Source organism: Eucalyptus grandis, chromosome 7 (assembly GCF_016545825.1).
Source record: "Eucalyptus grandis isolate ANBG69807.140 chromosome 7, ASM1654582v1, whole genome shotgun sequence".
Classification (NCBI taxonomy): domain Eukaryota; kingdom Viridiplantae; phylum Streptophyta; class Magnoliopsida; order Myrtales; family Myrtaceae; genus Eucalyptus; species Eucalyptus grandis.
Window position 1 is genome coordinate 35,638,818 of NC_052618.1, and position 22,039 is coordinate 35,660,856.

General features: G+C 40.4%; 2 protein-coding genes and 1 non-coding gene across 5 annotated transcripts; 1 reads left to right on the forward strand and 2 right to left on the reverse strand.

Annotated features, from left to right (window-relative positions):
* Positions 1–511: 511 nt before the first annotated feature.
* Positions 512–583, reverse strand: TRNAP-CGG. Its single transcript has one exon. It is a non-coding gene; the product is annotated as a tRNA-Pro (tRNA).
* Positions 584–662: 79 nt separating this feature from the next.
* On the forward strand, positions 663–3,452 carry LOC104453370. Of its 3 annotated transcripts, none has more exons than XM_010067903.3 (4): positions 663–1,332; positions 2,632–2,838; positions 2,949–3,026; positions 3,100–3,452. In XM_010067903.3, exons 1-3 carry the CDS (start codon positions 709–711, stop codon positions 3,006–3,008), a joined length of 891 nt encoding a protein of 296 aa, XP_010066205.1. In that variant the 5' UTR covers positions 663–708; the 3' UTR covers positions 3,009–3,026; positions 3,100–3,452. The 3 variants fall into 3 exon arrangements, with proteins under 3 accessions (XP_010066205.1, XP_010066207.1, XP_010066204.1); XM_010067905.3 differs by having other exon boundaries at positions 2,949–3,021; XM_010067902.3 differs by having other exon boundaries at positions 2,949–3,452.
* A 2,103-nt stretch (positions 3,453–5,555) lies between these two features.
* LOC104453371 (protein DETOXIFICATION 46, chloroplastic) lies at positions 5,556–10,795 on the reverse strand. Its single transcript, XM_010067906.3, has 14 exons — positions 10,240–10,795; positions 10,016–10,110; positions 9,606–9,714; positions 9,355–9,410; positions 8,714–8,769; positions 7,858–7,996; positions 7,552–7,689; positions 7,398–7,466; positions 7,193–7,303; positions 6,933–7,061; positions 6,601–6,678; positions 6,307–6,378; positions 6,137–6,199; positions 5,556–6,042 (listed from the first exon to the last, which is right to left on the reverse strand). The coding sequence occupies exons 1-14, from the start codon at positions 10,721–10,723 to the stop codon at positions 5,941–5,943; spliced, it is 1,701 nt and encodes a 566-aa protein (XP_010066208.1). The 5' UTR covers positions 10,724–10,795; the 3' UTR covers positions 5,556–5,940.
* Between the last annotated feature and the right edge of the window lie 11,244 nt (positions 10,796–22,039).

The following is a 22,039-nucleotide window of genomic DNA, read 5'->3' on the forward strand; positions in this document are numbered from 1 at the left end:
TCGACAATGGCCGAGAAGAAAAAAAAATTGTCATCATTTAGAATCACCTTTATGATCATACTATCATTTCGCGAGTAAGATATTATTTGACAGATGCAAACAAGGCAACTCGTATGTATTTATGAGGATTAGTTAAAGTGAAAATAAACCCAAGTTTTTAAAAGAAGTATTAAACAATAAAAAGTCGAATCATGAAATCATCAATTACTCATATATACAGAACACACTTAAATGGTTTTATAGTTTCTCATTTATTATTGATCTAATTCAACGGCATTACTATTGAGAATCGTAAAGATTCTAGATGACGACAATTAATATGATCTTAAAGATTTTTTCAGAACATTTAAGTCACTTTCTTCTCTCCTTTTTTTGGGGGTTACATTGGAAGTCTCTCTGTCTTTTTGATTTCTTTTTTTGATTTTTTGTTGATCTTTCAGTTGAGGCAGTCGCCGAGTTAACTTTTTCTTAGGTAGAAAAAGGTATAAGGAAAGGGAACGAAAATTATATCGGGGTGTTGCGAGAATCGAACTCGCGACCTCTCGCACCCGAAGCGAGAATCATACCACTAGACCAAACACCCGGTTTGAACTGCGCTTTCATGTAGTTAAATTAATTCTTTACAGCTTTCCCCAATCCAAGGTGTAACCTTAAACCTTAACCATCTCTAGCGAAGCAAATAGCTCGCTCGGGAAAGACGGTGCAAAAATGGCGGCAACAACTCTATCTTCATCTTCTTCTCTGTCGAGTCATCTCCTCCACCAACTTCGCTGGTCGCAACCGCCGTCACCGCCGATTCCTTCTCCTCTCCTGTGTCTATTTCTTAATCCACAGTTTGCCCCAGCCTCCACAGCCAAGCTGAACGCACTTTCGCTACCTCCGTCGCCCTCGAAATCCGCTGTCCGATTCCGAGCCCTACTTTCCAACCCACCCTCCTTCTCTTCCGTTCCTTCTGGCCTCGCCTCCTCTCGTCTTCTCTCCTCGTCAGCGTCCATTGCGGCATCCACCCAAACACCTTCTCTGCATTCGGAGGCCTCGATCGATGCTGTTCCTCAGGGGCAGATCCTCGGCGAAGACGACGCCCACGACGGAGGCGAGGGCATCGAGATCCTAGAAGAAGAAGAGAAAGAAGAAGTGCCAGAACCGGCCAATCGACAGCCAAGGACGGCCGGGAAAGTGCCTGATCTGAGTGTGAAGGAGAAGAAAGAGCTTGCGTCGTACGCGCACAGCCTGGGGAAGAAGCTCAAGTGTCAGTTGGTGGGCAAGTCGGGGGTTACCGATAATGTGGCGGCGTCGTTTATCGAGACGCTTGAAGCCAACGAGCTTCTCAAGGTACCGGTTTTTCCTTTCTTCCCTTGTTATTGGGACGGTTCAATTCTTTTTTATTTGTGAGCGATTGAATGTGGAGTGTGGAGTGTGGAGTGAGGATGTGAATTTTTGAGATGGGATTAGTTTGGTGTTGGATGAAGATGAGGAGTGTTTTGTGCTTTAATTTACTTGTTTTGCTTGGAGATTTGTTGTATGTAGACTTCAGAGTGGTCTGGAAGAGCATATGGTATGATGAACATGGAAATGTGCAATCTTCTTCTTCTTCTTGTCACTAAATTGGGGTCAATAACCATGACACTCTCATTTCGCGGGTTTTCAAGGGGGTAATTGTTGGGTAAGATCTTCAATGGTTGATGGGTTTCGGTGTCTTTAGTTCTAGGGAAGGGTTTCATCTGCAAAAACTAGACAGTTGTTTTAGCTAGTTTAGTTTAATCTTTGTTATCAAGTGGGTTTTATTTATATACCTGAGAATGATAGCATTCTTGGAGTGTCATTTTATACATCTCCGTGGTTTCTTGGTCTTAAACTTGGAGTGGTTGGGTTCTTGGACTGGGGGTTTTGGTGAAGAATTGTTACTGATGAGACGAGTTACATGTTTCTATTCTCGACTCTGGTTGGACATCATCACTCATGATACACCTACTTTTTTATCTTGAAATACTGTTTTTCTGATTGAGGATTCTTGTACAAGTCTACCTTTGTGAAATTTCATTTCATTGAGTGCTCATTCTCTATCTTTTGTTTGTATAGGAAAACCGTGCTCTTTACTGCGAGAGTTCTTGGTGAAACCTTTCATGTTTGTAGCTATTAGTTTGGTTTGGTTTTTAGTGTAAGGGGATCCTTCTTAGTGGGATCAAAAGATTTGACAATATTCTCTTCATAGTTGGATTCTATTTTTAAGGGGATTGGAACTCTTCTTTCGCTTTGACTAATTTCTTTGAGATGGCCGCCCCCACCCACCCCCACCCCCTTTCTCTCCCCCCCCCTCCAATTTTCTTCAGTTCTGGATGTGCACTTTGGACATGTCCCTGATGTTTAGTTACTGGCTACTTCTCAATACTTTTTTTTTTTTTGGGTTTGATTGGTCAATAGGATCTTTATATTATAACAATCCCTATGTCTGTGACGGCCAATGGTTAGATTTCGCTTTGTAAAAGAATCTTTCCGTAGTTCCATGTTGTTGTGTGCATTTCATCTGTAAATGGATAAGTAGAAGTTGAACTTGTCAGTGTTTTAGCTCAGGTATAAAATTTGATAGTTTTCAGATGAGCGGGGGTAATTTGTTTCATATCTTCTTGCTAGATCAAAATACACAGGACTTGTCCTGGTGAGCTAGATGAAGTTGTGAAGCAGCTGGAGTTGGTCACCGGATCAGTTGTTGTTGGTCAGATTGGTCGGACCATAATCATATACAGGCCCAGCATTACCAAAATGAAGGCGGAGGAGAAGAAGAAGCAGGCTCGCAGGGTGTTTGTTAGAAAAGGAGCTTACCCCAATCCGTTGCTCTCGGTAAAAATGAAAATCTTAGGATTCTCTCAGTTCACTTGAAAACATTATCCCTATTGCAATTAGTGGGAGCAATTTGAGGACCTTCCTGAACATTTCATGGTCAAATGCAGAAGAAAGGCCAACCGTCAAGACTTGTGGGACGTGGTCGTCGCAGCAGCAGCCGGGTTTAATATCCAGCTCATCGTTAGGTCTAATTATCCCTCTTGAACATCTAAGCAATCGCATCGTCCTTTGCTCCATCACTTAATTCTGTGATGGCAGGTTCTCTGATAGGGAAATGAAGTTTCACACAACATGCATCTTGGAGTGCCATCTGGATTGTGGGAGCGCCTGTTTTGATGCAAGACCAAACATTCAACAGTGCGGTCATTAATTGGGATTACGGGGAAGTAAACGAGATTATATCATGCTGTTTGCCGTTGTAGTATTCTGATCAGCTTCGAGTTATGAAACTGCTGCTAATCTGAGATGCCAATGTGCACATAGCGCCATTGCCTTCAATCATTTCCTATTTTGCGTCTTCTTTTCTCCCAGATGGAGAGTACTAGTACGAAATTATTATCAATGTGAAGCTATGCAATGATTTTGGCCAGAATTCGCTGGTTCTGCAATTACATCTGGTTACTCTTATACTTGTTTTTCGGACGAATTACTCAACCATTCACATTTGGAAATGGATACAGATGGCATCGAGGTGAGGAGTCGCCCGTTTCGTCCCCATACTTTTGATTTAGTCCTTGCACTGTTCTTTTATTCTCTCTCTATTGTACCGTCTCAAGTCTAGATATAATCCCAACATAAAATGTTTCTTAATTATCTCACAAGACTAAAATCCAAACATAACACGTTAATTAATTGGATTTCACGATACGAAATATTTAAGATACGAATTTTCATATATAAAGATATTTACCTGTTCGTACAGTTTTAAATTTATGCAAGAGAAATTCAAATAAAAATTTAAAGGAAGCTCATTTTCTTAAAAAGGATCGGAATGGACATTGTTTCGTATAAAAATCCAAATAAGTTTTAAAAAAGGGCAAGGTGATGTGCGGGCGTAAAGTTGAGTGCTAATTTGGCGGCGATAGGCCTTGAGGGTTTGGAGATTGAAGAATAGCTCGAGCGCGTAGCCTTGTTACTTCCAAATCGGAGCACTCAAAACACACAATCCAGCAAAACTCAACCGATTTTGAGGGTCACTCTATGCAAAAGATGAAATCGGAGCTCCTCTCGGAGGCCAACGGAAATGGGAAACCGGCGAAAACTGAAACTTGAAAGCGGCAGGCAAGGACTAATCCAAAACCCTAGATGCAGGACATTTCAGGTAGAAATTTTTGCGGATACACTGAGATCTTGTGAATGGCAAGTTAAGCAGACGGAGACAGAGAGACGCAGAGACAATTCAAGAGGGCAACGACGGAGATTGTGAAATAGCACAGAAACGAGCGAAAATGGGTTGAGAGAAGGGAACGAATCAACATTGAAGTTTTCAATTTTATAAATTTTGTTTATTTATTTAATTTTTTTAACAAAAAGGCCCTACTTTTGCCATTGAAAAAGTCACATGCTTGTTGGCCGACGAACTCAAGACACTTTTTTAAAATTGATTTTGGTACTTTACATTCTTATTCGAAATAATATCCAATCTGAGTCATATTTGGATAAAATGACTTATGCTCTTATTTAGAATATTCTCAAATTATCTAAATAAAAATAGACATGTCATTGTAACACAAGGAAAATTTTAAATTGCTTGAATAAATGTGTATAAGTTTGTCATAAATAGGTAAAAGGGTCAATTCATACTTGATATGTTTATCATTGTTTATCATTCATTACGGTTATGCTTATTACAAACACATTAACACATTTAATGCATACCTTATCTTTGCGCTATGAAGAAAATTACTAGTTCTAGATAAAGGTTATTGAAATTTATGATGTGGAAAATCTAATAATCCTCACCATGCCTGAGTAGAGGCTTTTAGAGAGAGAACAAAATTATAATAGTTTAAGGATGAAATGAACAAATACAATATAGGCAAGGGCTAAATTGAATAAGATAATTGACCACTCAGTAATATTAACGACCACATCAACATAATTCATTAAAGTTAAACCATCAACACGCATCACATTAGAAAAAAATAGAAAATTCATGAATGACATTCAACCAAATAGTAAAGTTTTAGAGATAATGAATGATGAGGAAAGTTCAAGGACTCTAAAGGTCATTACTCATTTTGTATTTAATACCGACGGCAATAAGAAAGATAAATTTAGGATTTTGATTTGGCTCCCTCTTCTTGGTGACTTTGACTTCATATAAATAATCTAGAATTTTCGGGAGAGGGGAAGAGAGAAAATACTCAAAAGCCACATTTTTACTCTACTATATCTACTAATGACTAACTAATATCCGTAAGGGCTAATATCAAGAAAAACCCCAAATTGGATTTCTTGTGACAAATGTATTTCAAATTAATTTTTAACTACAAAAAATCTTAAACCGATACATTTATGACAAATTTACCCTATGTTAATTTTCATCAAATTTTACCTTTGAATGACTGAGTTGGATGATACATGGCAATTCATAAGTGTTCCGGTTTGGGTTTTAACTATTAACCCTATCGATAAATATACTTCAAGGTTCTTTCGGTTGATGTCCATATCCTACGCTTGACACTACATCGGAAGTTTCTTCGGACTGCATATTGGGTTCAAGGTTTTCTTTCCAGAGCAAACTGCCAGAACTCTTGAAGAACAATTAGTATATTTTTTTGTTCCCTATGAGTACCCTGCAGACGAGAATACACTTGGGCATAATAAATTGACGTACAAAACCAATGGATCAAACATACTGTACTACCCTAGCAGGAGAAAAGCACAGGTCCAAAAGCGGTGCTCACTTATAGTCTTCTATTGGCCATCCGGCATTAAAGAATGAGAGCCTCCTTATCCATTTGGAGTCTGGAGAGTACAAATTCCTCCCAGGAAGCTGTTAATTCGGGGTCTTGAAGCAAACGCAAGAACCCTTCGTCACAGCTCTCCCTTCGAGTTTCACTAATTTGTAGCTAGATTCACGTGGACAGTTGGAAATTAAGCAGCTTTCAACTTCCCTATTTGAAAGTGAGTTGAGCTCTCAGAATAAAGTATCCCTGTAGGGGAGAGGAGACGCTGGAGAGCGAGGAAGAATCGAGCCTGAATATTGAAAATCAAAAACAAGTCTTGAGCAATGGTGCGTAAGAAGAGAATGGTGGGACGTTCTTAAAGATCTGCAATTGCTAAAAATTACCCATTGAAACGCGACGAGTGCACCCCAGCAGCCCGGCAAACCGTATCCTCTGCTGCTTACAAGCTGATATTGAAGAGAATGAAGGAAATTCTTTAGTTCATAAAGATCTTGGAGAAAAAATCTGTAACTCCTAAAGCAAAGCTATAGAAACTCGAGGAACAGATCCCTACCAGAAGCAGAAGGGTGCCAAGAGAGAAGCAACCGCTCATCGACAGGCTAATAAATTTGAAATCTCGCCCAGCCTGTAAAATAGAGGGGTTCTGATGTTAGATCTCTCTATCTTCTTGTTCTCATGTAATGTGAATTAAATGACACTGAAGAGCGAAGCAGGCGATTAGCATCTGGTACTCCGGTATTAATGCCAATCATGTGCATATATAGCATGCCAGAGCGCTTGAGATCGTTTGTCACCTAATTAAAATGTACTGAGGAAGTGGAGAAGGTTGGAAAGTAACATGACTTACCAACAAGGTTCCTTCGAGGCTATGAGTGCAAGGTGTCGCAGATAAGGCAATGAAGAATGGAAGCAAGACTTTGTGCATCTGCAAGAGCAAGCACAAGGAATTACTGAGATGCTTAAATTTCACCTTGAGCACATTATCACAGTGCCTGCGGTGCTGAAAACAAATGCCAAGTAGACAAGGCAAATGATTGATGCCAAAATTTGGTAGAACGAGTGCATTAAAGAAGCAAAATCAGCATATTGAGTCATTGACCATAGTTTCCCGTCAAATGAGAAAGAAAAAGGAGTTTATGCCATTCATATGATAAAAAAAGGGAACAAAAAAGCACTAACCTGCTGTATAACATTAGGATCCGCAGTGAAAATATTGGGGAGCAAACCAGGAACAGAAGCTCCAATACCAGATATTACTAGTCCTAGAATTGCTCCGATAATCATAAGAGACTTCAGCAGCATTCGGGCCTGAGAATTTTTTTTAAGTCACTTTAGCACAGATATCTTTTTCAGGGCAGCCCAAATCAACTTAAGCAAGAAGTGCGAGGAAAGGCAGTATGTGGACATGTCAGAATCTATAAAGGCAGAAGTGAAAATACCTTCTCTAAGCTTCGGGTTCTTCCATACAACAACTCAGGCATAAACGACTGTGCAGTTTGAGAGAGAGGCTCGCCCCACACTACACACATGCTGTACATTTGTATCATGACCTGACAGTATACACACGGAGTTCATCAATGCCACATGAAAATTGGAATGCAAGCCGATCAATGCAGTTTATTCAACGCACTAAAAAAAATTAACCTGGTGAGCCGCAACCGTGTGTGTGCCCATGGCTGTGGCAAAGTACGTAATGAGTGAGTAGAAAGCCACCTGAAACGTCAAGACACCTCCAATGTGTCAGCCTCTCATAATTGAGTGGGATAGACGACAATGTGTCGGGTAAAAGGGAGCTGACCTTTGAAAACATGGTTACAAAAACTGGAGCGGCAATCCCAAATATGTGTAGAAATTCACTGGGTGATGGAACGGAGACAGCAAAGCTATTAAAACCTTTATTGTTCAGAGCTTCGATCATCATATATGCTGCGACAATCTGGATGGTCATGTATTTACTAGTCAGTGAAAATCAAGAACTAAGATCACCATGGATTGAATGATATTCAAGCTAAAAGGGGAAGTTCTGTTTGTGCATTCACAAATTTCTGGGTGATATTCCCTGACTTGCACCAAAAAGAAAAAAGAAAATGCTCTTTGGGGATACCTGTGAAGCCATTGTTGCCCAAGCAGCACCTACAATACCATAACCCAACAATTTGCACAGGACTAAGTGACCTATTCCATTTATTGTACTGGCCACTAACAGAGCCTTCAAGGGGCCCACGGAATCCTTCATGCCAAGGCTGAAATGAAAATTTAGGAAGCCATTAGAAGTATAACAATGAGAAAAATATTTTGAGTGATTTTGTCAATTTGATCACAAACCATCACTAGCACGGCACATCCTTGTCGGTCATCACAAGAATCAGGTAACACTACATTTACAAGCGTGGACACAAATGATATCCAACAACTACAAAATATTCCTGTCTGCATACGCCAGCCAAAATTACAAGCATCTGAACTGTATTCTTAACTCAAGAGGTTTCAGCCAGTCTCAGAACTCAAAATTAGATGGTTATCACATAGCTCAGAACAGTTAAAGACATGCAACTTCGGCCTGAAGATGACAGAATCAAAAGAAAAAACACAGATCTAGATGCTAAGGAATAGCTTTATTTTAACTAAAGAAACCTGAGAGTTCTAAGGGCGGTAATCATTGTGCTAAAGTATCTCATTCTGTATGATATCACAATCACCCAGATGTAACCTTATGATGTTCGAAAACTTTCCATATGAAATGAGGCTAGAGTTGCAGACCCTTGCTACATATTGTACAATGTTAAAGATCCTTGGAGAACAACTAATGCAGGAGTCTTCCAACAGTTGCTAGCAATGAATAGCACATTTGAACATGGATACGTGAATATGCTCAGCAATCAGCACAAAGTGCTTTATCGATGTGCCTTATGTAGCACACTGCATAGTACTAAACAAGGACATATATAAGAAGTACCCACCTCGAGCTTTGAGCGACCAATCCATATAGGACAGCAGGCCATGCTAGTCCTCGGATCTATCAAAAGATCATCATTGCCGTTATTTATGAATTCATGAAAAAGTTTACAAACTTGAGATGATTAGATACAGGGAGCATGAGATCTAAACTGTGCACCAATAAGCCAAAACTTCAAAATCTAGATCAATCTATCTTGTATAGATTTAGTGAAACATATGAACCTAGTTTGTGTCCTCAGAAGGATCATCTGTCATGGGCTCAATCTCTCATAGTCCTCGGATCTATCAAAAGATCATCATTGCGGTAATTTATGAATTCATGAAAAAATTTACAAACTTGAGATGATTAGATACAGGAAGCATGAGATCTAAACTATGCACCAATAAGCCAAAAAACTCAACATCCAGATCAATCTAGCTTGTATAGATTTAGAGAAACATATGAACCTAGTTTGTGTCCTCAGAAGGATCATCTGTCATGGTCTCAATCTGTCCATTTCTCCTCAATGGAGATCATACAGACACGAGTGGATAGATTGAACTATTGTTGAAAAATATTGTAATATGGAAGCAAACAAGAAGAGAGCTAGCAAGTGATCACAATTGGTTAACAAAAAGGAAAGACGAGTGAAATTGAATGAACCTGAACATATTTGGTTGCTGCAGGTACAATGTTCGCATTCTTTGCCCCTGCAAAAGCTGAAAGTATACAAGTTTGGGCTCGTCAGTTCACTGCCTTACCCAGTTTCCCGAAGACTGAATTTCTTGTCTTAGCAACAAATTTACACGTAAAGAAAGTGGCTAATTGTTCCTTAGTTCTTATGCATGATATGCCAAAGTTTGCTATACATTTTTAACAAGGAAGAAGAGAAAAATGCTGCACCAGCTTATTACCAGTGAGTGCTTGTGATCCGAGGAATTGGGTGAACAAAAGCATCAGCGTCCCACATGTCAATCCAATGAACAACAAGACGGAGATTTGGTGCTGAACATCTTTTTTGTTCTGCGACAAATTTATTTAGTTAACTCGGAGGAGCAAATTCAGTACCAGATGGACACCTCAAACATATGATTACATTTATTGCAAAGAGATGCGCCAAAGGTACTTGGAAGCAATCGTACATCGCAGCAGCAGGATGTAAATTTGGCATTGAACTTTTACGAGAAATAATGTTGTTAAGCAGGCATGTTGGTCATCCTAAAGTCTACCATATCATTCTACTCTCAATTCTAAAATGTCACCGACTGCGCTTAAACTACAGCGTAACAAGAAATTATTCATCGAAAAAGCTCGGAATGCTTACCCCATTCGCAAGCGACGTGGCAACCATATTCGAAGTAGCAATCGACAGGAACATGAACAGAAGATTCATGTTGTCGCAGAACACCGTCCCCGGACCTGTTAATTCGAAAATTGCACTGATGATTAGACTCATAAGCAAGCTTCTTGCCTTTTTCCCTGAAACCGATGGAGCTCTAGTTGAATCGAGCTCAATTCAGAGGAACTTCAACAGTCAATCAAACTAACCTAAAGCAGCGAGCTCCGTCGAGCTTCCCTGGCCAATCACGGCCGTCGAGATGAGACTCATCAACGGAGCGCAGATCCACAGCCCCGTTGCAGGCCCCGAGAACATAATGATCTCCTTGATTTGTCTCCACAGGCTCTTCGTCGCGAGATCCTCCTCCTCAGTGCCAACCCCTGCCGCTTGGAGCTTATCTTCTTCACTCGGTGTGACCAGCGCACCGTTGCCGTCGCTCCCGGCATCGACATCAGGCTCATCGTGGAGGAGCTCTTGGCTCGAGCTGCTGAGGCACGGAGTCACGAAGGGGCGCCGAGGATGCGTCGGCAGTGCGATGCGCGGATTGGAAGGGGCGAGTGTGAGGCTAGATGGAGGCTTGAGCGTGGCAGGGAGGAGAGACGGCGGCCGAAGTCGAACTGGAGATGGTCGAGAAAGTCGCTTGAGATTCGCATTGTGGTGGATTGGAGTGGGTGAATGAGCGAGTGTATTCATTTGCGTTGCGTTTGTTGCCGTTAATGTGCGCAGAGAGAAAGAGAGAGAGAGAGAGAGAGACAGAGATCGTTGGAAAAAGCGGGGCTTATATAGTAGCCATTTTCAAATGAGCTGAAGCGGCTCGGCTCGGCTCACCGCGCACGGACAGAGGGACCGGGAAATTTCAGGTGGGTGGCCAAGGAGCTCGGCTCGGCAGCTGATGGGCAGCGGCGGCTTTCGTCTTCCAACTAACTTCTTTCCTGGAGATCTGCATCTAACTGTAACGAGCGTGGGGGCCACGCTCCGATGCGCACGTGCCCCAGCGGCAATTCCAAGCGGCATCTCCCGCGAAGACCATAAGATCCGCCGGCACGAAACGGAGAGAGCGACCGCTAAAGTCGCTTACTCCTCTCGATCAATCTCTTTTCATTTTCTCGCCTCACGTTTTCGCCGAAATCCCAACTAATAACCCACTAGATTAAGATGGAGTTGGAAAAATGAAAATCTTACAAGAACATACTTATTAAAAGTAATTTTCAAACTGAGGATTCCATTCCTTTCATGAAAAATAAATAATTTTAAAAATATTTTTCCTACAAATGATTACTTGTATATCTGACAAAAATGAATAATAATAAAAAATTGTCATTAAATTATTTAAGCATAAATTGTTGTTAATAAAAGAAAATTTTTCAAATTTGATTAATTTTTTTGAGATACAAGCTATTATTTTTAGAATAATATTTTCTATCGTTCATTCTTTGCAAAATAAACGGAACCTAAGTTAAGAAATAGATTAAAACATTTCTTGGTATTTTCATTGTTTTCAATTCAAACACAAACCAAGCGGTCTAAATATTTGTCAATCAAATATGCTTTAAAAGAATAATGCTCCAACACTAAAATTAGCATATAATATCAACTTACGGAATGATGCTTTAGATTTTTTGGAGACTTGGACATGACATAATTATTAAGCCAAATGTTCATTTAGGTTTATGCTGCTTACAAGTTACTTTTGGATATAAATCTTTTACCGCCACAATATTGTTAAGAAGAAAATAAAATGCTAAATTGAAATTTATCTTTGCTCTATTATTTTTCATGGAAACGAAGGTTGAAGATCTTCACTAAAATCAAATGGCCTCAAATTTACATGCCCTATTAATGAGCAATTTCAAGAGTAAATCCTAACTATAGCAAATACAAACGAGTAGGCGAGAGTATGGTCCGGATGCAAGTTCTAGAATTGAAATCAAGAGCCAAACTGATCTACCCTAGAATTTACATTAAATCAAACTAGCCTTTTTGAGATTGATTCCCAGATAGAATCAAAAGCCCGCTCTTTTATTTATTTATTTATTTAAACAATGTATAAACATATTAAGTAGTCAACTTTTTTTTTTTTTTTTTTATTTTGAGTTATCACGTTGTCTTTGTGAGTTTATTTTTTCTTGAGTTGCTGATTTTTTAATAAAGCAATTTTGTATTAGAAAATATACGTATGCTCATAAATTCAATACTAGTTTTGATTGGTTCTGCGTGTGAATCCCCCTAGTTAGTCATACACTTGGATAGAACCAACGTATTCGAGACACAATATAAGCACCAAAGCTAACCTAGTTAGTTCCCAAGTTTTGAACCAGCAAATCTGCCCACTCAAAACCAAGTTCGTGGATTAGAACCTGGACCATTGCTCACCCTAATAACGTGTCCAATGGCAGCGAGCCACGATCTTCGATCTTGATGGATTTCATCTAACAAGCACATGGTCTTAGGATGATGACGATGAACTTCCCTGACATTCGTGTGATGTACTCAATACTGACTCAAACCGGAAAAATTTGGATCCTATAAGGCTTTCGTGGCCCTTGCCAATTTTTCATGGGAAATGTCTTCTCGCCAGGTTAACCGGTCAGCCAGGCTCCCCAAGAAGTAAGCACACCTTCTTTTCTTGGTATCCACCAAACTGGTTAGTAAAAAGAAAAAAAGAAAAAAAACAAAGCAAAAGAGTAAAATACAAGTACTCCACATCCGCTAGTCATCGTTTCGATGACGAACGATATCAAAAGAGGCATGATCAGCCGCCTCAGAGATCCACACGCTGACCAAGCATACCATGCAAGGTTAAAGCCGTTTCGTTGATATCTTGTTGTCAACCCCCCTTGTTTTTCTTCTCTGATCAACGGCGAAGATTGGTTGCTAACCGTTGAGCAATTCAATGAATGCGGCGCGAGTGAGGAGAAAGAAGGCAATCTCTGCACCACTCTCGTTAGCCTCAGACGCTTCGACGACACGGCGCCGAGAAGCAATGTGGCAACACCGAAGCTGCGGTTGCGGACTAGAGGGCTGGGGTAAAGTCGAGCCCCAAGGGAGGGCGAGCTCACTGTGGCCATGAGGAAGGAAAGGAAGTCAAAACTAAACATGGAGGATCTTCAATTTGATGTGTCCGAGAAGATGGCAATGAAAACCAAGGCCGCATATCTCTATCTCGCTGAAATCTCGTATCGTCTCCACAGACGATGAGGAGCTTGTACTCGTTATTCAAATCTGAGATCTGCAGATCTTATCTATGGATGACGATGAAGTCGATGAGAGAGACGCAAGGTGGGTGGCAATGTTCTGCAAAGTGGAGATGGTGAGTTTGCCTCGAACATGGCTGCTGCGGCCACCTGAGAAGGTCACATATGGCGTCCGTCGACTTAGGCTAAAGGAAGACTATGAGCTTTGAAACATTAATCAAACAATCGGTGAAAATTACAAAACAATTCTAAACCTATTGCAATTGCATAAATTCACTTACAAACTTTTTTTTTTTTTTTTTTTTTGGGCCAATTGAGCTTTAAACTTTTTTATATGTGTTAATTTAATCCATCTGGTTAATTTTAGTTGGTAGGCATTGACAATGAATGCCGACTTTTTATATGGCGTAATTAGCGTTGATATGGATAATATTTTATAAGATTTTAACTTTTTTCAAATCATCTATTCATTTGTTTTTTTTTTCCCTTTTTTCTCTCTCTGTTTTTTTTTTTTTTGGTTCCCTTCCCTTCATCTACATCCTCTACCTAGTGGCCCAAACTGAGGGTCCGGTCAGAGGCGCCGGCGAGGTCAGCCTGCTGGCCACTGATAAGAACAGGGATGCCCTCGCCGACACAGAAAAATCATGACCATTTTACTCAGACCCAAATTCGGTCATCTCCTTCAGATTGCTTCTCCATCTACACCAAATCCGAGACGGGTCCTCTCTGCTACAATCAACTGAAACGCCTCCCCATCTGCAAGACCATGTCCTCCCCTTATTCAATGGTAGAAACACCCACGAACGAGGCTACGACCACGAGCTGGCGCTAGTGTCGGCCCTCAAGCCGCAGTTTCCGCACACTGTGATTCCCTCTCTTCTCATCATATTGCCATCGTTCTCACTTCAATTCTCAAGCATTTGTCCTAGATCTGTACAAATACTCACGCTCTCGCTCTCTCAGAGCTCCCGAATTCCCCAACTCAGTGTGTGATTTTCTTTCCTTGGTCACTGGATTGCCTCCGGGTTTCCAATCGCTATGTTAATTTTTCAGTCAGTGGCTGACGACAGTGGTTGGGCAAGGGCAAGCCTTGCCAGATTTGGTGAGGTCAAACCTCGCTCTCACCGTCGGCCTCACCAATCCTCACCTTTAGCTGGTTGCTGAGTTCCACCAAGGATTAGACGATGAAGATGAAAAAAAAGAGGAAAAAAAATGAATAAATAAATAATTCAGAAAAATATTAAAATAAAATTAAAAATATTTCACGTTAGCGTCGGTCACATTACATAGGACGGCGTTATCATCATCAGCACCAGCTGATCAAATTTGATTGAATAGACTAAATTGGTATAAATACAAATAATAAAACAGACCGAATTATATAATTATAATAGTTTAGGACTGTTATGTTAATTCTCCCTAATGATTGTGCAGTACTTATATTGAAAATGATGTTTTTAACCCCATAAACAACGAAACAACCATGCGGGAATTTTAAAGACAAGAAAGCCCACGTCGAGGACAATTTACACAAAGGTACAGTTATGCCTTTTTTTCAATAATCATAAAGCTATTTTTTTTCTTGGTTATTTTTTGAACTTTTACGCCAACTTTCGTATGCGTATTGCGATTTCGATGCTTGTGGTCATTTGTATCTTTCCTTCACGCCCTCATAGAGAAATTATTGAAGCAACGTCCCTGGTGCTGAATGCTTATTCAATTGCATCACCAAACTATTCCGATTAAGTAGCAATTGCATACTAACTAGAGTTGGCCCAAGCAAAGTTACTGGCGATTGCATCGCCGATTTTTTCAATGAAACCAATCCATTACGAAAAAAGGTCGGTTCCAGCAAAGGATAATTAGGTCAAGAATTTTTACCAAGATCCTTGTTCAAATCCACTCATCTCATATTAGGCACAAGGTTTAGACAAGTGGAGTAAGCCATTCAGCACTCGTAAAAATAGACTCTAAGTTTGAGCACAGCCTCTAAGTTTGAGCATGAGCTTTGCTTATCCTTTAACTCTAGGAGAGCGATTGTATTTATAGAGTTTATGTACTAGTTATTACAATAATTACATGTATCAATTCAAAATATTTTCAATTTTAAATTAGTTCGTTACAGTAATAACTACAATACTAATTACACGATATATGAATGAACTAATTCAAATATTTTGAATTAGTCTATTATAGTAATAACTACAATAATAACTGAATAATAAAATGATTAACTATTTGAACAATTCATGCGTTCCTATCCTTAACAAGCCCCTGCAAGTTGAAGGTGGTCTTCTGGATGATCTTCAACTTCGATTTGAGCATATCATGGCAACACCATTTAAGAAGCTTGGTGAAGATATCCATGATTTGGTCATGTGTGGATATGAAGTGAACCTCGAGTTTGCGTTGTGACACTAAATGGTAGACGTAATGAAAGTATACCTCGATATGCTTTGTTCTCACATGAAAAAGTGGATTCACTGTAATATATGTTGCCCCTAAATTGTCGCACCAAAGGATAGGGGGTTTTAATTAAGAGATACCCAATTCCTGTAACAATGATGGTAACCATACCACTTCTGCTGTGGCATTTGCCAATGCTCAATACTTAGATTCGATTGAGGGACGTGCAATGGTATGCTACTTTTTGGCTAACCAAGAAATCAGATTTTGACCCATATAAATTGCATAACCTCCTGTTGAATGTCTATCAATGGGGCAATCGGCTTAATCCACATCACTATATGCGTGGAGTTCTATGGTGGATTGGGAACTAATGAATAATTCAAGTGAAACAATTTCTTTTAAGAAGTGTAGAATTCATTTTATCGCACTCCAATGGTCGTCTATTAGTTTTTTCAATTTCCTACGGTGCTCCTATACAAACTGGCATCTTCAAGTGGCTAACCCTGATTGATTAAACTGGTATTTGTAGCCATGGGTGTGTGAACCAGTTTAACACCATCCATTTGCTTTCGGCAAAGGAGATTTGTAACATGTTAGGGAAATCCCTTATGATGTTTTGAAGATGACAAAATAAATCAAAGGCTACTAACGTATTTAATAGTTGAGTAACAGATTATGCAGATGATAGAACATGTAAAGGATATTATTAAAGTCTATACTTGAAAGAACTAGAAGATAGACTTGATGCTGATGCTGAAGCTGAACTTATTCAAACTATATCCAAACCTTATTGCTACATATGTTTAGAAACATAATATGTTCAGAATTACATCTAGATTGTAAAGTCTATTTCAAACGGAAGATACTCAGACTCTACTTTAGATAGAAGACATTCAGACTTTACTTCCGACAGAACACACTCAAACTCTACATACAGAACGAGACACCAATTCAGAACGTAACAGATTCAAAACGAAGCATGTTCAAAACAAGACAACTTGACAGAACATAACACAAGCCCCAAACATATAACAACTAGTGATCTGGTTTGGATTCTACATCAAGATAGATTTGATTAACTCAATCTAATTGATTGACAATTGGATCTTGAAGACAAGAACTTTCTAAACGAAGAAATTCTACTTATGAAAATCAAGATTCTATTTGTATGGGTGATAAGAATCAATTTGGGATTCTACTTCTATCACTCAATAGCTACTAAATCTTCTATATACAAATCTGTCCAATGGGTAGATTAGAAGATGATCCTTTAGATACTATCCAACGGCTAGTTTAGAAGTTGAGGAGTATTTAAGAAGATCAAGGACCGATGAGCAAGAAAGAGACGGAGCGTAGAATTTATAATTCCAAAGTCTGTGATTGTGAGAGAAATACTAAAAGAGTGACTTAGTGAGATAGTGTGATTGTTGACACCTAATTTTATTTTCAAGCACATAAAAATTCTAATTAAAAATCGATTTAAAAAAAAAAAAAGGCCGTAGGGGTCGGGTCGAACCAGATCCGGCCTTGGCCTAGCCTGCCCCTCTTCCTCTTCTCTTCCCCTCGCGTGGGCCTTCGGCCCAGCCTTTCTCTTTTCCTTTTTCTTTTTCCCTCACGCGGCCCAGCCTGAGTCTTTGTCATCTCCCTTGGCCGTTGTCTGCACGGGGAACCTATGAAGCTGAAAGCAAGGTTGCTAGGGCGGCTGCAGGGGGGCAAGATCGCGTAGGGGGGCAGCGTAATCCGCAGGTGGGCAAGATGGCAAAGGCTGGGGTTGGTTGAACGAAGCCATGCGCACGAGCCGAGCAAAGAAAAGCAAAAGAATAAAGGAAAGGGAAGCAGGGGGCAAGATCGCGTAGGGGGCAGCGTAATCCGCAGGCGGGCAAGATGGCAGAGGTTGGGGTTGGTTGAACGAAGCCATGCGCACGGGCCGAGCAAAGAAAAGCAAAAGAATAAAGGAAAGGGAAGAGGGGAGAGAGGGAAGAGAATCGGAGAGAGAGAGAGAGAGAGAGAGAGAGACCGAACGAAGGGGGAGAGATTGAACCAGCTCATCGGCAGGAAGTTTGGGGAGGGGGAGAGACAACGGCTAGTCAACTAGTCGCTAGAGGTCCGTCCGCTCGTCGTTGTCAGCTGTAGCCCATCACCAAATAAGGTAGGTCCCCTGAACCCGTGGTCTCGTTTTTGGAAAACGCCGTGCTGGAGCTTGCGGTCGATTGGTTCGTGTGAGGTCTGGTCCACGTCACCTTTGTGCTTTGCTCCTGTGTTCCTTATACGTTGTATCCCAAGACCCTTGAAGCGTGTTCGGCGCTCGGTTGAGCCGGAATCCTTCGAGTTTGGTAGTGCAAACTATGTGTTCGATGAAATTCCTAAAAGAAAACCGAAGAGTAGCTTGCGTTTTAACGTCGGACCCACTCATTCTTGCCCCCGTGCTTGCTGAATCCTTGTTGCTTTGCCTGTATTCATTGTGTTTTCGAATGGTTTGCGCGAGATATTGGCATGTATTTGAATCGATGACTCGTTCTGTTAGAAATAGGTTGGTGGTTGCCAGAATAGGCAGCCAGCGAGGGTTGGCATCGGTCAAGGGGGACGATCGGTGGGCGGCAGTGGTCCGACAACTTTCCTTAGGGCAGTTGGTACTCATGGAATAATTGGTGTTAGTCCGGCGAGGGAGCAGCAGGAGCCTTGGCGTGTCGCGACTGCGGGAGAAGAAGGCCCAAAGAAGACGATCGAAAAGGAAGAAAATAAAAAGAAAAAAAAAAAAAAAAAAAAAAAAAGCACAAAAAGGTTGAAAAAAAAGAAAAAGAGAAATGGGCTTCGTTTTGGGCTGGTTTTTATTTCTTGGGCTGTTTAGGTTGGGCTGAAAATAGCAGTAAAAAAATTGACCCTCAAATGGGCTGAAGTAAAAAAAAAATTGAAAATGAGCTTTGGGTTGATAATCCCCATTCTTTTTTTTTTTTTTTTAATTTTGTGTGGGCCTAGCCCAACAGGGCCGAGCTCGATCCGGTTGAACCAAGCCGGGTTAGATCGAACCCGACCCGGTTCAGCCCAAAAAAAAAAAAAATATTTTAAAAAAATAAAGAATAGTTTTTAAAAAATAGTTTTTAAAAAATTAAAAATTTCAAAAATTAAAAAAATGTAGGATTTGGTTGGGAATTGTCATATCTTGCCTCCTTAGTGTAATTAGGCCGTTATTTGCTCGTATTTTGGTTATATCGTATATTTAATTTGCGTATTTAATTTTGTTTAATCGTACGTGTTTAATTTTACTACAATTAGGATATTGGTAGCTATGATTATTACTTTAATGATTGAGCATCCTCTTGATCATCTCACATGTTAGTGGATAGGTATAAAATCAATCAAAAGTGCCTACAAAAAATCATTTGGTTAAAATGAACAAGATTAGGTACCGAAAGGGCACTAATTGATTAGTTAGTGTAATTAAGTCCCAATTCTAAATTCTCTGGTTGCGTATGAAGTGAGGTACATTTACATGTCTCACTTGATTTTTAGTCGGCCCCTAATAGGCTAGTGGCGACTCATTTTGTGTAAAATTCCTAAAAATATCCTAATGTCACCCGGGGTATGGGCTTGGGAGAGCCCACTCCTAATCATGGGCCTTAGGCCCGTCCTTTAGGCAATACCCCTAAACATGTTCCCTCCCCCCGAGGTTAGATCGCGATAGCTTGGCGACTCCACTAGGGACTTGGTTTTAAACCTTAGAGAACTTAGGCCAAAATTAATCTTGTTCAAAAATATTTTTGTTTGGTAGCGAGGATTCCAGGTACGCCCTTAACATTAAAGGTGTTAAATATTTTTGCAGAATGGGAGTATATAATGGGAAGTGTTTGCTCACCTTTATTTTGTAGGAAGGTGTATGAATGTATGGTTTATTTTTTTGTATGAAGTGTTGATTGCTTGTAAATTGTCATGCCCGCGTCCCTTGCATTGCACTACACCATAGCACACACTACCTGCCGTGGGACCTAGGCCGTATAGGATCACTTAGGATGGTGTTTGGGTGAATACCACTCCGACTACAAGTATGTAGTATGAGTCGCCCATCTCAACCCCGAAATTTCTTTCTTAATGTTAGAGGTTCCCACCCTGGTTTGCGAACATGCGACACGGGTCGGTTCTTTGACGAAGCCGAAGTCATGGGTAACACAACCTAACCACGAGCTTGTTGGTTCAGTCCTGTGATCCCATGGCTCCATTTTGGTCGTTTATAGTAGAAATCGAACCATTGTTTATGCATATGTCTATGGCTTTGACATCGCTGCTCAATGAGTAGGGTAAGTTGTCTTTTTTTCTTTGAATTCTTTCCTTTGCAATTTACTTATTTGCTCTCCTTTTAGTCGGTCCATGACAAATTAGGTTGATCATATGATGGGGGTACCCAACCTTCACATCATCTCCGTCTCGAAAGCCGAGTTTCGTGCATGGTGGGATAGATTAGATCCAACTGGCGGTGATTGGGTGCGATCATATGTTGGAAGTTTACTTCCCTTATTGGAGATAAAAACTCATTCTAGTGTTGTGCAAGAGTTAGCGCATGTTTGGTGCCCCGAAACTTGCATGTTCATACTCGGTGATCACAAACTCACTCCAACCCTGGAAGAATATAGTGTTGCCATTGGAAAGCCCTTGGTGTCGGAGTTAGTTAGCCCACTTGTAGGGACTGAGCATGCATCGACCTTATGTGATCTTCTTAGAGTTAAGGGAGAGGACGTGAGGAAAGTTTTGAAAGCTAATCGCAAGACCTACCCTTTTGCAAAATGCCCCATCTTTTCAAAAGAATAGGATCTTCCCGTTAGCTTTTTTTGGGTTCGTGTTATTCCCATACTGTAGGAACGCTATTAACCCTTCTATGGCATGGGTAGTTCGTGAGGTATGTATGGGAAAGGGCTTTGTTAATGCCGTCTTAAAAGAAACTTTTCTTTCCCTTACTCGTCTTAAAGAGAACAAAAACAAAGCTTTCAATGCTCCTCCTCAACTCTTGCAAATTTGGTTCATCTCTCACATTAAGGGTTCGGTACCTTGATGACTGTAAGCGGCATTTCTAACTCTAGCCACCCTATCCTGAAGTTTAGAGATAGGAAAATATTTGCCCATGATTATCGTTATTCTGAGTGGTTAGTTTTCATGACTAATCCCGAACTTGAGGATTTCCAATGCATGCCAAATGGCTCCGAGTTCAAGAAGCACGGTTTGTGTGTGGGTTTATTGGACCTATTCCTTTGTTGGGCATCACCGGAGTCACCGATGATGCGAGTGCATCCAATGTAGCTCCATCGACCAACTCAGAACCATCGATGCTTATCCAAGCCAATAAAGAAGTTGGGCATTATGTTCTTCGATGGATCATTTTGAATAAATAATGTTAATTACTTATCTGTACTTTGTGGTATATCGATAGGTATCAATGGAATGCCATTTTAGATGTCTTGTATGACCAATTGATGAAGTTTCAGGAGGATTATTTTCTGGTCAAGGGAGGAGCTCGAATTATGGGAAGGCTAAAGGTTCACGAATGCGGTTCAAGAATATGGAAAGCCAAAGTTCAAGAACACGGAAAGCTAACGGTTCGAGAATGTGGAAGGCCGACGATTAAAGGCATTTAGTTCCCGTGTTAATAATGGTTTTTATTAAGTTCCTAGCTGTTTTTATTTTTATGTAGTTCAAGAGTTGAACGTTTAATTCCTAGGCCATTAAAGTTTGTTTTTAATATTTCCAAAGGCTAAAATCCTCCTATAAGTAGGGGAAAGTATCCAATGTAAGGGACATACGAATTTCATGAATGAAAATGGTGAGATTTCCTCTGCTTGAGTAAACTCCTTCGGAGAGTGGATAACTCCTTTCGGTTTCTTTATCCTTGGAGCGTAGATCACTCCTTGGTGGTGAGCCAAGAAGCCCTTTATCCTTGGCTGATGGAATCTTTAGGCCTTGGTGGTGAGCTCCTCCTATCCCGAAGTGCTTTATCCTTGGCTGGTGGAAGCTTTAGGCCTTGGTGGTGAGCTTCGTAGATCTCGATCCTCATCCTCGGTTGGTGGCGTGGCCTTTATACCTTGGGAGGAAATCGTTCTATCTTTTCTTATTGATTTTTGTTTGTTTATCATATACACTACTCCATACACTTAACCACAAAAATCCCCTCATAAAAATTTCCGTTATTGAATCACTCACCCCATCATGCATCAAAATATTGGTATCAGAGCTCAAGGTTCAACTCATTTGAGTGATTCCTTTCTTTCTTTTGTTACAAATTCCTTATGGATGAACAAGTTCCTAGAGGTTTGACTCTGGAGCAAGCGCACAACGAAAGGCGAGATTGTGCAATCCAAAATCTTCAACAACAAATGGAGCGAGTCCTCAATCTTCTAAAGAATCCGGCGAGACAAGGACAACC